The sequence below is a fragment of the Cryptosporidium ubiquitum genome (assembly GCF_001865345.1).
Source record: "Cryptosporidium ubiquitum isolate 39726 chromosome Unknown contig_25, whole genome shotgun sequence".
In the NCBI taxonomy this organism is placed as follows: domain Eukaryota; phylum Apicomplexa; class Conoidasida; order Eucoccidiorida; family Cryptosporidiidae; genus Cryptosporidium; species Cryptosporidium ubiquitum.
In genome coordinates this window covers 178,067-191,238 of record NW_021639822.1, presented here as the reverse complement: position 1 = coordinate 191,238, position 13,172 = coordinate 178,067, and the positions used below count along the sequence as shown (strand labels likewise).

General features: G+C 30.2%; 7 protein-coding genes across 7 annotated transcripts; 2 read left to right on the top strand and 5 right to left on the bottom strand.

Moving 5' to 3' along the window:
- Positions 1 to 87: 87 nt before the first annotated feature.
- Positions 88 to 673, bottom strand: cubi_03710 (uncharacterized protein; the record flags this gene model as incomplete). The annotated part of the gene is made up of 2 exons (XM_029020724.1): positions 88 to 95; positions 157 to 673. 2 exons carry the CDS (start codon positions 671 to 673, stop codon positions 88 to 90), a joined length of 525 nt encoding a protein of 174 aa, XP_028874221.1.
- A 914-nt stretch (positions 674 to 1,587) lies between these two features.
- On the top strand, positions 1,588 to 2,395 carry cubi_03709 (uncharacterized protein; the record flags this gene model as incomplete). The annotated part of the gene is made up of 3 exons (XM_029020723.1): positions 1,588 to 1,596; positions 1,739 to 1,860; positions 1,924 to 2,395. The coding sequence occupies 3 exons, from the start codon at positions 1,588 to 1,590 to the stop codon at positions 2,393 to 2,395; spliced, it is 603 nt and encodes a 200-aa protein (XP_028874220.1).
- A 1-nt stretch (position 2,396) lies between these two features.
- On the bottom strand, positions 2,397 to 2,933 carry cubi_03708 (uncharacterized protein; the record flags this gene model as incomplete). The annotated part of the gene is made up of 3 exons (XM_029020722.1): positions 2,397 to 2,485; positions 2,571 to 2,629; positions 2,740 to 2,933. The coding sequence occupies 3 exons, from the start codon at positions 2,931 to 2,933 to the stop codon at positions 2,397 to 2,399; spliced, it is 342 nt and encodes a 113-aa protein (XP_028874219.1).
- Positions 2,934 to 3,282: 349 nt separating this feature from the next.
- cubi_03707 (RNA pol II carboxy terminal domain phosphatase) lies at positions 3,283 to 5,685 on the bottom strand (the record flags this gene model as incomplete). Its single annotated transcript, XM_029020721.1, has 1 exon — positions 3,283 to 5,685. One exon carries the CDS (start codon positions 5,683 to 5,685, stop codon positions 3,283 to 3,285), a length of 2,403 nt encoding a protein of 800 aa, XP_028874218.1.
- Positions 5,686 to 7,149: 1,464 nt separating this feature from the next.
- On the bottom strand, positions 7,150 to 9,441 carry cubi_03706 (SSM4 like RING finger with a forkhead associated domain-containing protein; the record flags this gene model as incomplete). Its single annotated transcript, XM_029020720.1, has 1 exon — positions 7,150 to 9,441. One exon carries the CDS (start codon positions 9,439 to 9,441, stop codon positions 7,150 to 7,152), a length of 2,292 nt encoding a protein of 763 aa, XP_028874217.1.
- Positions 9,442 to 11,550: 2,109 nt separating this feature from the next.
- cubi_03705 (proteolipid subunit of the vacuolar ATPase) lies at positions 11,551 to 12,096 on the top strand (the record flags this gene model as incomplete). The annotated part of the gene is made up of 1 exon (XM_029020719.1): positions 11,551 to 12,096. One exon carries the CDS (start codon positions 11,551 to 11,553, stop codon positions 12,094 to 12,096), a length of 546 nt encoding a protein of 181 aa, XP_028874216.1.
- Positions 12,097 to 12,497: 401 nt separating this feature from the next.
- On the bottom strand, positions 12,498 to 12,746 carry cubi_03704 (uncharacterized protein; the record flags this gene model as incomplete). Its single annotated transcript, XM_029020718.1, has 1 exon — positions 12,498 to 12,746. The coding sequence occupies one exon, from the start codon at positions 12,744 to 12,746 to the stop codon at positions 12,498 to 12,500; it is 249 nt and encodes an 82-aa protein (XP_028874215.1).
- Between the last annotated feature and the right edge of the window lie 426 nt (positions 12,747 to 13,172).

Genomic DNA, 13,172 nt, shown 5'->3' with positions numbered 1-13,172 from the left:
AAACTGGAACAGTAGATTCTGAAACTGCTGATGTTGTAAATGGAACAGTAGATCCAGAAACTGCCATTGTAGATGTAGATGTGGAATCTACTGTACTTACAGATTGTGTTGAAGTAGATGTAGAGTCAGAGTTCAAATCTGATTCTAATTCTGTACTTGCACTATCAGTTGTACTTATAGTATTAATGGTAGTTGTGGAGGTTGTAGAAGTTGAACTTGTCTTAACAAATTGTGATGAAATTGGAGGTATTCCAAATATTGGGAGATTAAAGTTTGGTAATGTAATTAATGGTACAGATCCTAAAGCAGATGAAATCACATCTGTTGTTCCTTTTGTTAAATTACCAACTGCTTGATATGTTGAGTTGATTGCATTAAAACTTTCCAACATGCTGCTTTGTGCTAAATATGTTAAGTGTATAAGTAAATCTGGACATGTAACATTTGCTACCAATTGAAGATCTTTATTCAAACATCTAGCTACTCCAAACAAACATAAATTTTCGTATGTTTCTGCATCTGTAGCACATACTGGTGCATATTCTCTTGGACAAGTAATATGACATGGATTTGTTTTTTGAGTTAGTTTATCCCCAAATTGTCTAAATATTCCACTAGCTGAAGCTCCTACTATTAAAGTTGCTAAACTCAATATATTCCTTTTATTCAACATTTCTCCACAATTATATGTTACTTGAGTTCAATTTCGAAATTTACTTTTTTTGTATTTATATTTTTAATTTAATTTTATCTTAAATTAATAATGAATGATCCTGTGATGCATTTTAATGTACATAATTTAATTTATAAGTATTTCTTATTGAGACAAACTGTTAATTCAAAACGGTATGTCTTCTTTTATATTCTTTATTCTGTACACGAATGCGAGCATACTTTATTTTAAAAATTTATCATCTCTTTTATAACTTTTTCCAAATGTTGAAAAAACTCTCATTTCGTTTCCTTTCGTTTCATTCACTCCTTCCCCAAATTAAGATTTAACTTATTTTGTAACTTTTAATATTTGAATTATAATATCCTTATAAAATATTCTCTATATTTTCACTATTCCCCTCCTACCTCTAACTACCCAACCTTTGATTTTAAATTGATTTTTCATAAATAATTGTGCATGCATTCAATGACATTTTTGCGCCACATGCACTGCATGCATTGTTTGTGTCCATATAAAATACATGTAAAAATACTAATATAATATATTTCAGTAAGTTACAACTGAAACAAAGTTAAAATATTAACCGTGGAATTATATATATATATATATATATATATATATATATATATATATACATATATAGCTTTTAGTAGTTTTTGTTCTAAAAATCAACTAAAAATTTTTTTTTTGTGTTAGAAAATTATTACATTGATTAAAATCCATATTATTTAAAATAGTTGTATAATTAATCAAATATATTAGCTTTATATTATTTTTTCTTTACTTTCTCAATAATTTGAATAAATAAAATTTGGGCGGTAATCTACTTATTACTAATAATGATGATCATTTTAAAATAAAGAATCAACTAAAATTTCAAAAGCTGACAAAAGAAAAAGCTATTAAAATTAATGGAAGAAGTAAGTTAACCATTTTTTCTTATTGAATATGAAGAACAAATGTATATAATGATTATTTTTTCTTTATATTTATTATATTGTTGATTCTAATTCACTTTAAATCATTCTTACTTAATTTACTCTTTATTAATGATAATTATAGAAAAAACACATTCAAATAATTCCAGACTCAGTATCTTCTATACGAAGATTATTAAAAGATATGAAGGTAGATTCATATGACCCTAGAATTATTGATCAACTACTAGCTACAGCTTTTGGTAGGTTTCAAAATGATTTATAATGATTGCAATACCATTCACATATTTAAAATAATATAGCATTTAGCCAAGACTTAATAATTAAATCTAATGAGTATGCAAGAATTGATTCTAGAACAAATATTCAAGAATGCGATGTCAAAATTGCTATTTCAGAATACTACGAAACAAGCGTAGCTAATCAAAACTCTAATTTAGCAAACAAAACAGTCTCAAGTGAAATTAATTCTTTACCTTTACCTACATTTCCAAATAAAGGTGTTTCAAAAATTTGGCTACCGACAGAATATGAAATGTCAATTACTCCAAACTGGAACCAAGATTTAACTAACTTGAATAGCATGAATGACTCAGAAACTGAAAAGATGAACAGAGATAGTGATATAGATATTGGTGAAGATATTGACGATGATGATGATGATGATGATGATGATGATGATGATGATGATGATGATGACGATGATGATGATGATGATGAAGGTATTGGCAGTAATAGCAATAACATCAACATTCGAAATGTCTTGAAAAATAACAATTAATTCATTTCAAATTTAAGGCTTTGACCTTCTTCAACTCAATGTTGCTTTCCAAGGAAAGGTAACAACAATGACATATAGTATATTCTGAATCTATTTTATATTGATTTTTTAATAATGTTAATATATTTTAATTTTATTAACTTTGCATTTGAATGAAAAATCTCTTATTACTTACCTTTAAGTTTACACAATACTTGAATATTGGACTGCTTAGGCTTGTCGCATCTATAACATCTAAATTTTTGTTCGTATTAATCATTTATATTTATTGAAATGTTTATGGATTGTTAAACAGAAAATCGAACCAATCCCAGAAATCCAAATCCACTGTGAATAAAACTTACAAAAAGTGAAATAGCTTATTCTTATTAATTTTAAACTTTAAACCATCCAAATTCTTATCCAACTCATCCTTTTGAATTGATGGAAACTTCTTTAATTGTTTTATTGCCTGGTTCTTCTCTCTGGTACTACTTGTTGACTTTTTCAATATCTTCACTAGTTCAGACTTTGATAATTGTTTGCCTTTTTCTGACATTTATACACATTTATATCTCTTATAGTATATAAATTTCAATTTTTATTATCAGAAAAAAAAAATAATTATAAACAAAAAAGGCGCCACATTTACATGCGTTAATAATTACATTGTGGCAAAGGTAAAAAAAAAGAAAATGCAAAGTTATACTCCTTATTCTCTAGTATTATCTTAAAGCTCAATATATATTTAAAATAACTCAGGGAATTGTGCTTAGCCTAGTAAACCTACAAAAAACTACTATATTAGTTTTTACTTAGTTATTTCAAAATAAAAATTATTTTTATTATTACATGTTTAATATATAAAGTAATAACAATGCAGGTGAACCCGCCATTCTGGAATGATACTAATCAGAATTTTCGGTTATTTCAGATTCTGAAATTTCTACAAATTCTGAGTTTGTTCTTTCATCAGAAGATGAGTGAGGTGAGCGGTTATGGAGATAATCCAATGAAGAGTTTGAATCTGTTCCAGATATATTTTCGTCATCATCATCTTCTCCCATAGAAAAAGAGATATCATTAAAGGCTTCTTCCCATAGTTGTTCTTTTAGTGACTCAGAAGTATTTGTAGAGTAAAGATAAGAGTAGCTATAATTTTCAAAATCTATATAATCTGAAGATTCTTTGTTAGTGAAATTTAATGTTTCAAAAGGTGAGTAGTAGTCAGAATTTACAGGATCATTAAGTAAAGGGTTATTTATATTTATATTACAAGGGCTAATCCACGTATAAATTATGGACTCAAGCCACAAAATGTTGATACATGGTATTCCTTTTTCTTTTGCATGATGATATTTTTCTGTATATAATTGCTCACATATGCAGTGGGTTGCAAGCAGTTTCTCCGAACTATTTTTGGTGTTATTATCTAATAAACTTGAACCAAAATACCTACACCACTTATATAAATCTGAATCCACAAAGTTGTAAAAGAATTTATTATTGAATCCAGTGAACTGCAAAGTACAATTTTTAAGAACTTCTTTCCTCATTATCTTAATTATATTTGAAATATTTGGTGCCTCCTTGTAAACCATTTGGATCAAAGAATCCTCATCTTGGAACTCACTTTTCTTGCTTAAAGCTGCGTCAAACTCTTTAAAGTAGGCATCATGAATAGCTATTAGTAACTTTTGGAATATCAACAACTGAAGATCTTTTTCAGATTTAATGATTTCCTTAATAATATCAATAGAAGATTGGTCTTTAGCCATGTCCTTATCAATTTTATGGCTATCTACTTCATTCTTTTCTTTAATATCATTCTCAGCTTCTTGATCACTTCTTGTCCTTTTCTTCTTAATTAGCTGACTCCACTTATTATTGGTTCTGATTTGTGAGATATACCTAGAAAAACTCCCAGAATCATTTGGAATTGAATTGCTTGGGAAAAAGTTATATGGATAAGCCTTTAATAATGAATTAATGTCACTCCAGGCTTGTTCAATATCATCCAAAATTACCAAAGTACGATGGTCATACGGAAACAAAGTGTTTAAACTTTTAATTGAAGTATCTTTAAAACCATTATTTCTATAAAATATTCTTTTTGAATGAAAAAAACGTAATTCTGGATCCAAAATTCTAAGTGAAGTATATGCATGGTACTCTGTTCCCATTGTGTACATATAGATTTCATACTTTTCTTTAGAAAGAGTTTTTAGCATATTAATTACTCCTGGTCTTAATTTGTAGTAACCAAAACTCCAACTTGAACTAATTCGTGGTTTTTCTGTTCCTGAATTTATATAGTTCCCAAATGGAATACAAAACACCAAACTCTCTAAAAGTTTAAAATAAATCTGAATTTTTGGGTCTGTCTCATCAATATAATGAGGAATCACATCAATTCCCTTTGGAAGTAGTTCAGTATTTAGTGATTTACTTTCAAGCATTACAACACTACCACAATATTTATTATAAATTTCTTCAGTTATTTCATTTTCCATAATCTCTTTAATTGAAATAAATTCTTCCTTTTTCTTATTTTCTGGTAGGTTGGAAGATGCATGTATTAGAGTATTATCCAGGTCCAAAACCAGGTTTAGCTTTCTTTTAATATATAACAATTCAAATATAAAAGATTTTTCTTGTTTATCAACATAGTGTTTATTAAATTTAATATCATTACTATTTGAAAGAAAACCTGCATTTATTAACATCCTTTCATTTCCATCCTTGTTATAATGGTTACCTGTTTTATAATCATGTCTATCTCTGCTATTAGAATGTATTTCCGCTGTCTCATCATTGCTATTTCCAGCTCCGTCTCTATTCATCAATTTATTACTAGTACAAAATTGATTCTTTGTTTGGAGAATAAATCCACATTCTACACATATATTACTCAAAAATGTGGTGTGGTCACACAAATAGTAACCAAAATAGTATCTATTATTATGGCAATTTGGGTTTTCTTGTTTAATATGTAACACAGATTTCTCATTACAATCCTCCTCTGAATCTTTAATCTCAATTATTTCCAACTCTGAAATATTGTCATTTCCAGTACTCTGTTCTTTTACTGAGATAATCTCACAACTTTTTGGAGTCAAACAACTTGCTATTTTTCCGTGACATATAGATTTAATCACTGTAATTTCTTGACCATTTTTCAAATCCGAAACACTTAGAATAATTTCACCAGGTTTTACCCTGTCGTTTAAGTATTTTCTCCATTCTAGTTTAACTGGACACTTAAAAATTTCAGTCAGGCATTTAATATTTATTCTCTCATCCTCTCCCATGTCAAATTGTTGTGCAATCAACTATATTAATATTAAAAATATATTATTTAGTTTAAACTTTGTTTTCACTACTTGAAAGAATGACCTAAATTTTATCTTAAAATATTTTTCTCCTAATATTTTTTTTTAATTGATACTAATCAAATTTAAATAATTTTTAAATATGGTTTCTTTAAATATCTAATTCTGATTTTTAATCTCAACTGTTATTTCAACAATTTTTTGTATTTTTTCCTTATATATTATAATCTCCTGATCTTACAACTTTTTTTATTCTGCTTTTTCTTACATTCCCAGACAAAATAAATACACATAAATTCCTTCAATGTATGTAATTATAGTATTTATTCTTCTGGTTATATTTAGCTAATAATACCGGTACTTACGTGGGATGGCGGGAAAAACAACGTATTTAAATATTTTATGTTTGTAATAAGATGTAAGAAAAAAAAAAGAAGAAATGAATTAGAATTTTAGTTAAAAAAACATTATAAAAAGTTTACAGCAAATGTGATCAGTAATCTGAATATTATAACAAAGAGTAGAAGGAATTTTGGGGAAAATGAATGAGCTAAGGGTACACCTTGAAACGAGAATGATCAGACGTAAGTTCACTGTAATCATGTATTTAGATCTGATCTTTCCAAAGCTAGAAGAAAAATAGTCTGAAAATGTAATCTCTTTGGAGAAAAATAAAAACTTAATAAAAAATTTCTTAGTTTTTGACTTTGCTAATTTAAACATTCTTCCTAACACTAATGGCGCATATTCCTAATTTCTATATGCATGCATGTTTGCATGCAAATATTCCTCAATGGGAATAACTAGGAAGATAATAAAAGTAAAAAAAAGGTAAATTAGTGAAAAGTTTAGTTATTAAACTAGGAGTTAGCTCTTGAACCAGAAATGCATCCGTCGGTATATTTCAAGTGATATTGAAATCGGATTACGGTGGAAACATAGGCGAATGGCTTGAGCATATTCTTGAAGAAGTTTTGAATATATATAATGTTATCTCACTTCCATTCACATTATAATGTTCAGTTAGTATCAAAAATTAGAAATATCAGACATTTATATATATTTATAAGCATATAATAGTAATAATAATATAGATTTGATTAGTATAGTAGTAATAGTAATAGTAGTAGTAATAGTAGTATTAATATCAATAGTAATATTAGTAGAGAACAGGTAGAACTGTTTCATCAGTGGCTCGGATTTGGTTCTTCACCTATATAAACAGTGGTAGAGGGATATCTGGGTACTGAAATTGTAATTTGTAGCATCCCCAAGTAAAGAACCAATTCCATGGACAACTTTTTGGCATTACTCGAAAATGACATCACTCGTGACTGCTAGTACCTACTATACGACACATCTTCGATTATGCATACATAAAAATATATATACATACATACATACCCAAGTCTCTAAGAGGTAGGGATTATGGGTATAAATACCTTATATTGAAAGAGAATTATTTTGGTTACCAGCAAAAGAGGGCCTGGAAGTTTCATTATTCTCAATCCAAAGTGTCAAAGATGGAGAAGGTAACTGTGCCAGAGTCTTCTTACTAATTCCAGGGTTACTATCATAGTAGCCATTATTTTGTATGAGAGAGCTCATGTTTTTGAAACAGTCCAAGAAATGGTCAGAGCCTGTAGAAGGAGGAGCCACAAAACCACCACCACCATAGGCTTCAGAAACTACTGATTTTCCATATTCGTTATTTTTTGATTCTTTAATTCCCAAGTAATCTCCAAACTGCTTAATTCGTTCGTTTTCAAAAAAACAAATTTTATCCTGCATTTTTATATCTTTAAGTATCAATCCATTATCCACATTACTACCATTACTTTTAGCTTCCCCTTCCTCCTTTGTTGTTGCCAGAGTAGGAAGAGGAGCAGACTGGTTAGAGGCAGAAGACGACGACGACGTAGACATTGATGGTGGTAGTGAAGATGTTAAATACGACAAAAATGCTGACTTATATTCAAAAACTTTCTGATTATCCCCTTTTCTAATATTAGTATTATCATTCTCATTGCCACTTTTGGCGTCCGATTCTTGGATATCCAAAAAGTAAGGGATATTTTGGGGTTTTCCTACCATTTTGGGCAGTGTAACCGGAGCTGATATCGTAGGGTCTTGGCTCATCTGGTCCTGCAAGTGTTGTACATTTCCACTAGGGTTTTGGTTGTTGATGCTGTTTGTATCTGGACCCGGATTTATGCCACTGAACCTTCGATTTACCCCAGAAGCACCATTACCGCCACCACCTCCATTCTGGCTATTATTCTGCTCAGAATCCGGATTGAAATCTGGGGAATTGCTGACAGGCAGTTCCTTGATCCCTACATTTGGGGAACACGGTTCTTCTGAGAGTCTTAGGTTGACCACAGTCCTCCCTACCTGAAGAGCCAGGTTGTGGCAATTATCTATGGCTTGTGGCCTCCTTACTGAGACAAGAGTACCAAATTTAGAATCATGATCTTCCAGCATAAAGTTATCATTCCTATATCTAATAGTTGCATGATACCTGGATATACTTACATCTGAAATCCTTACATCAGATTCGTGACCTCTCCCAAGCTTGAGGTCCTTCTTCTCTGCCATACTAACCACATGTACTCCTCTATGGACGTTCCCATAAATATTTTCTAAAACAACAAAAGGAGGCTTAGCTTGTGGTACTTTGACAATATTGACTCTAGACCCCTTTATGGAAGCTGAAGAAGGGAGAGGACTCTTACAAAGCTCACACTGTAATTGTCTGAAGAAGAAGGTATCACCGGACCCATTTTCGTTTGCCAAATTAAGCCTTCCATTGATCCAATGCCTTAAACATTCCAGATGAACAAATTTGATCGACCCTCTGCATTGGCAAGGACATAGCAGAGGATCATCCTCTTGTTCCCCTTCTGTCAGACATATCCTACACTGCATAGTTATAGACTCTTCCAAAGTTGGTTCTATGATATTGGTCTCCATCTCGTCTAACCTAAGCTCTGGGATCTGGTCTCCATCTTTAACCAGCTGTTTAACTCTGAGCTTAAATCTCCCTAGCTTGACCATGTCATTTTGCTGCAAAGCATATGATTTGCTTGGTAGATCCCGAACTATAAGCCAAACTTTCTTAGGAACAAGCTGTCTGTCACCACATACTCCCAGACTTCTATCTGCAGGAAAGGCTACAAATTTCCCATCAGATGTTGTCTTAATAGACAGTAAATAGTCTCCTTGTGTTGGGAGTTCTTCCTCGTCTCCAACAATCATACACTCAGTATTCTGTCGAAAGATCTTGCTACTCTTACTCACCAAAAACTTCTTATTGTTAATGTGTTGAGCTTCATAGTCAAAAAGCTCATGGGAGTCTCTAGACCATGTTGTTGTCTCTATAATTAGGCCCTGTCCTCCCTCTTCTAAAAGAGGATTTGGCAAGTTTTCGATACTATTGCCTGAGGACGAAGATGTGGTAGTAGTTCCTCCTCTTGCTATTCTCAACAAGGATGAGTCAACCCGTTCTCCAATCTGGTTAGTTTGGATAGATTGGCCAGCCTGGATGATCCCATGTGAATGACCATGGCTTTGACTTAGGTTTTGACCCATTACTGTTAGAGTTGGAACTCTCACTGAAGAGCACTCTTGAATAAGCTCAGATCCCTGTCTTACATCTACTTGCGTTATATTATTATCTCTTGTGGGACTTTCTTCTCGCATATCTGTACTTAGATTAACCCTTTCAAGGTTCATCTTGTTGAAACCAATTCAATCAAACTTCTTATTACCCACTATATAATAAATATATTAAATAAAGGATTGAGGAGCTGATTTTTATTGTTGATAACAGAAGCAAACTCTCCACTTAAGGCAGAGATGCCACCAAATTGTAAAGTTATTTTAATCTCCCAGCTATTACTTTACCTTTAAGATTAGAAACGTATATACTTAAAAGTCTCAACGAAAAATAACTTTTAATTTCTTACTTTGTAATTTCTGAGTACGACAAAACCTTGGTTTCCTGTCTTTTAATTTTGTGTCCTAAAAGATTTTTAATATAAACCTTCCTGGACGTTTTCTCTCCTAAAGTAGTACTACTAAGTTGATTGAATTTTGCAACCAGAATACATAAATATATTTGCTACTGTTTTCTTCTTAAATTATACCTCAATTTGGGAGTCGTACGCAAAAATGAACCAGAGCTTCTGTATTTATATACTATCACTTTTCTCTTTCTTATTTTCTTCTCTTTCAATCTATCTTCCCACCAACCTTCCTTATTTCCTTCTCTCTCTTGTATAAACCCCCCTTTGTTAGCAAAATTTTCTTTAAGAACTTTAATTTAACATTCAGATAATCCCTTACCTGGAAATCTTTACCTCTTGTATCAATTTTCCAGGCCTTATACATACAAAAATCGCGTTCCAGGCTCCTTTACTTATTTCATAAGCTCTTATCCTACTCACTAATTACACAGCTCTGCTATCTCAGACTTTGATATTTCTAGCTTTTGCTATTATTCTCTGAGAGGGGAATTTTAAATGCTTCTCATTATATTTATAATTAGAAATATTTTCTTATTTGTGTGTTCAGATTTTGGCGCCTCCTCTAAGTCACGAGCAGTTAAAAATTTATAATATAGGAGGGGTAAATTGAGGCGCCACATAGGTGGGGTTTAATTATTTATTATTAAATGATTATATTATAAAAGTAATTATTTGGAAATTTAATATTGGCATTTTTAATAAACTTTGGATTAAAAAATTGGCTTCTATTCAGAATTAGGTACTGACACTTATAAAACGACTATATTAATGTAAAATAGTATTATTAATAATATAAAATAGATATTTAATTGTTTAATTAATAGTTTAAAAATGATATATTTGTGAATATTTAAATGAATAATAAATAAATAATAAACAAGTAGATAAATTGTATATATATATATATATATATATATATAATATATATATAATGTATATATATAACATATATATAATGTATATATATACCTGTGCACATATCATTACACTCACTTTCCACCTCCATAAGATCTCTCCTCTCTTATTCTTGTTTCTGGTTTTTCAAACCATTTCTAAGCAGGCATAATTAGGTTAATTCAGGTGAATTATTTGCCAAATCACGATATTTGGGGCCGAGTAGATAGTGTGAAAAGTATTCATTTTTAACCTTTCTTTAAAACCTCCTCGATACTAAACTACACTCTAAATCCCGTATTTTTGGGACTTAGTAGCCAAAAGAAGTAATTCATCTAGTTATTCACACTAACAAGCCGTAAACATAGGTGTGTCTATTTGAACATTTGGAAAAGAGAAATTGAAACTTGAATAAAAAACGGATTCAAAATTCGTGTGAAAATTTTGAATCTATTTCAATTAAAAATAGTCAAATTTTTTACTTAAATCAAAAAAATGCTAATTTATTACCTTAACTTACATTTGACAATAATTTTTATAAAATGGCGGCAACAGTGGGCGGGAAGGTGATATAATTGCATTTGTTAAAATATGGGAAATATAACAAGGTAATGTAGTAGTTAAAATAAATAATAAATATTAGAGGCAATTAATTTATGAGATTGGGAGCAATAAAAAAATTGCTAAATTTTAAATTCATTTAACAGAAGCAGGGAAAAAATAAGTAAATTAATAAGCGAAATTGATTGTTTTGCTATATTAATTTGCGAATATTGAAAATATTTTGATATATTTAAAGTATTATTTTTAAAGAGAAAGCTTTTTTTCTAGAAATAATATTAATTAACAGAAAGTTGTGAAACTTAGCAAAATATCATCTTTTATAAATATATTATACTAGTATATATCAAGAAGAAATAAGATGGCATACCAGACATATTCAGAGATTTTTCTATCAATCCCTCCGCTGCATTTTGCTTATCTTGGAGTAGTATTATGTATAGTTCTCTCAACTTTTGGAGCAGGCTGGGGTATATTTACAACTGGTAATTCCTTAGTTGGAGCGGCTCTTAGATCTCCAAGAATTCGTTCGAAGAATTTGATTTCTGTAATTTTCTGCGAAGCTACTGCGATTTATGGCGTAATTGCAACTTTTTTATTAATGTCAAAGATAAGATCACTTCCAGATATTGATATAATTTCTGGCCAACCAAAAGATGCTTGGGAAGTTCAGATTGTTAAATCCTCATGGATTTTGCTTTGCTCTGGGTTAACAATTGGTTTATCCAATTTGTTCTCTGGAATTAGTGTTGGGATTACTGGTAGCTCAACAGCTCTTGCTGATGCTCAAAGAGGAGAATTGTTCTCCAAGATGTTGGTTGTTGAGATTTTTGCCAGTGCTTTGGGTCTTTTTGGAATGATTGTTGGTTTTTATCAGCTTTCTCTTGCTGATTTTCCTTCAAAATAACAAATTCATTTAGGTTTCTTTTTTTTTATTCTATTTCCAACATGATTGTTACTATTTATTATTAATTCTAACTTTTTATATTGTTTCAATTTTCTTTGTAATACTTAGCATTCATTAGAATTATTAATACATTGAATTGGCATTGCAGGTGAGAAAAGAAAGTGAAATTTTATTTGGATAGAATATTACATAAAATTATTTGTGTAACTAAATGAACTAGAGAAAAACAGAATTTCCCTTTTGGATAAGAATCTAGAAATAAATTATTATGTAATTTTTGAATGAAACAAAAATGGAATGTTACGAAAAATATTTATAATTATAATAATTTTTGAAGTTATATTAGAACGAATTATCAAGTTGAATTATCCTTATTTTATATAACCAAGTTAAGTAATATCTTAATATTCCTTCATAATAGGTGGCATCTTTTCTTCAAACCTGGTTGGAGTGTCTGTGTCCATAGTCAATCCAACAATAAAAATGATCAACATAGTAGACAAAGAAACTAAGATTAAAGCTGACAAATTAAAAGGAGTTAGCTTTAAGTCTCTTTGGGCCACTGACGAAATTTCTCCATCCATTTGCTCCTCTGCTAGGACACTTAGTAAAAATGTGGCAAGTAATAAAACAATATTTTTAGCTCTCATATTTTGACCGTTTCTTATATTTAAATAAATCTAAACCTGAGATGAAAACTATTAACCGTACAAATTGTCTTTCTTCGCTCCGATTATCAATGAGTAGTATTATCAGTCTTTATGATTTATTACACGGAACTTTGTACCTTGAGAGACTTTATTTTTCTGACACTTATTCAAAAATAAATTATTTTGTTTATCCAAATGGATTGATATTTTTCTATCATTTATATTCCCTCAAATAAAAATAAAAACCTACCCGCCATTTTTTGGCGGTTTATGAAATTTTGAATAACAAAATGTCAAAATGATTTTTCTGTGGATATATTTTGCAAGTAGAAGAGTTATGAGCAACTAATATATCTCAGTATAAATAAAATAAGGAAATGTGGGGAAGAATTTATAGAAATAAGGAAAAAGAAAACTTTGGTGCAG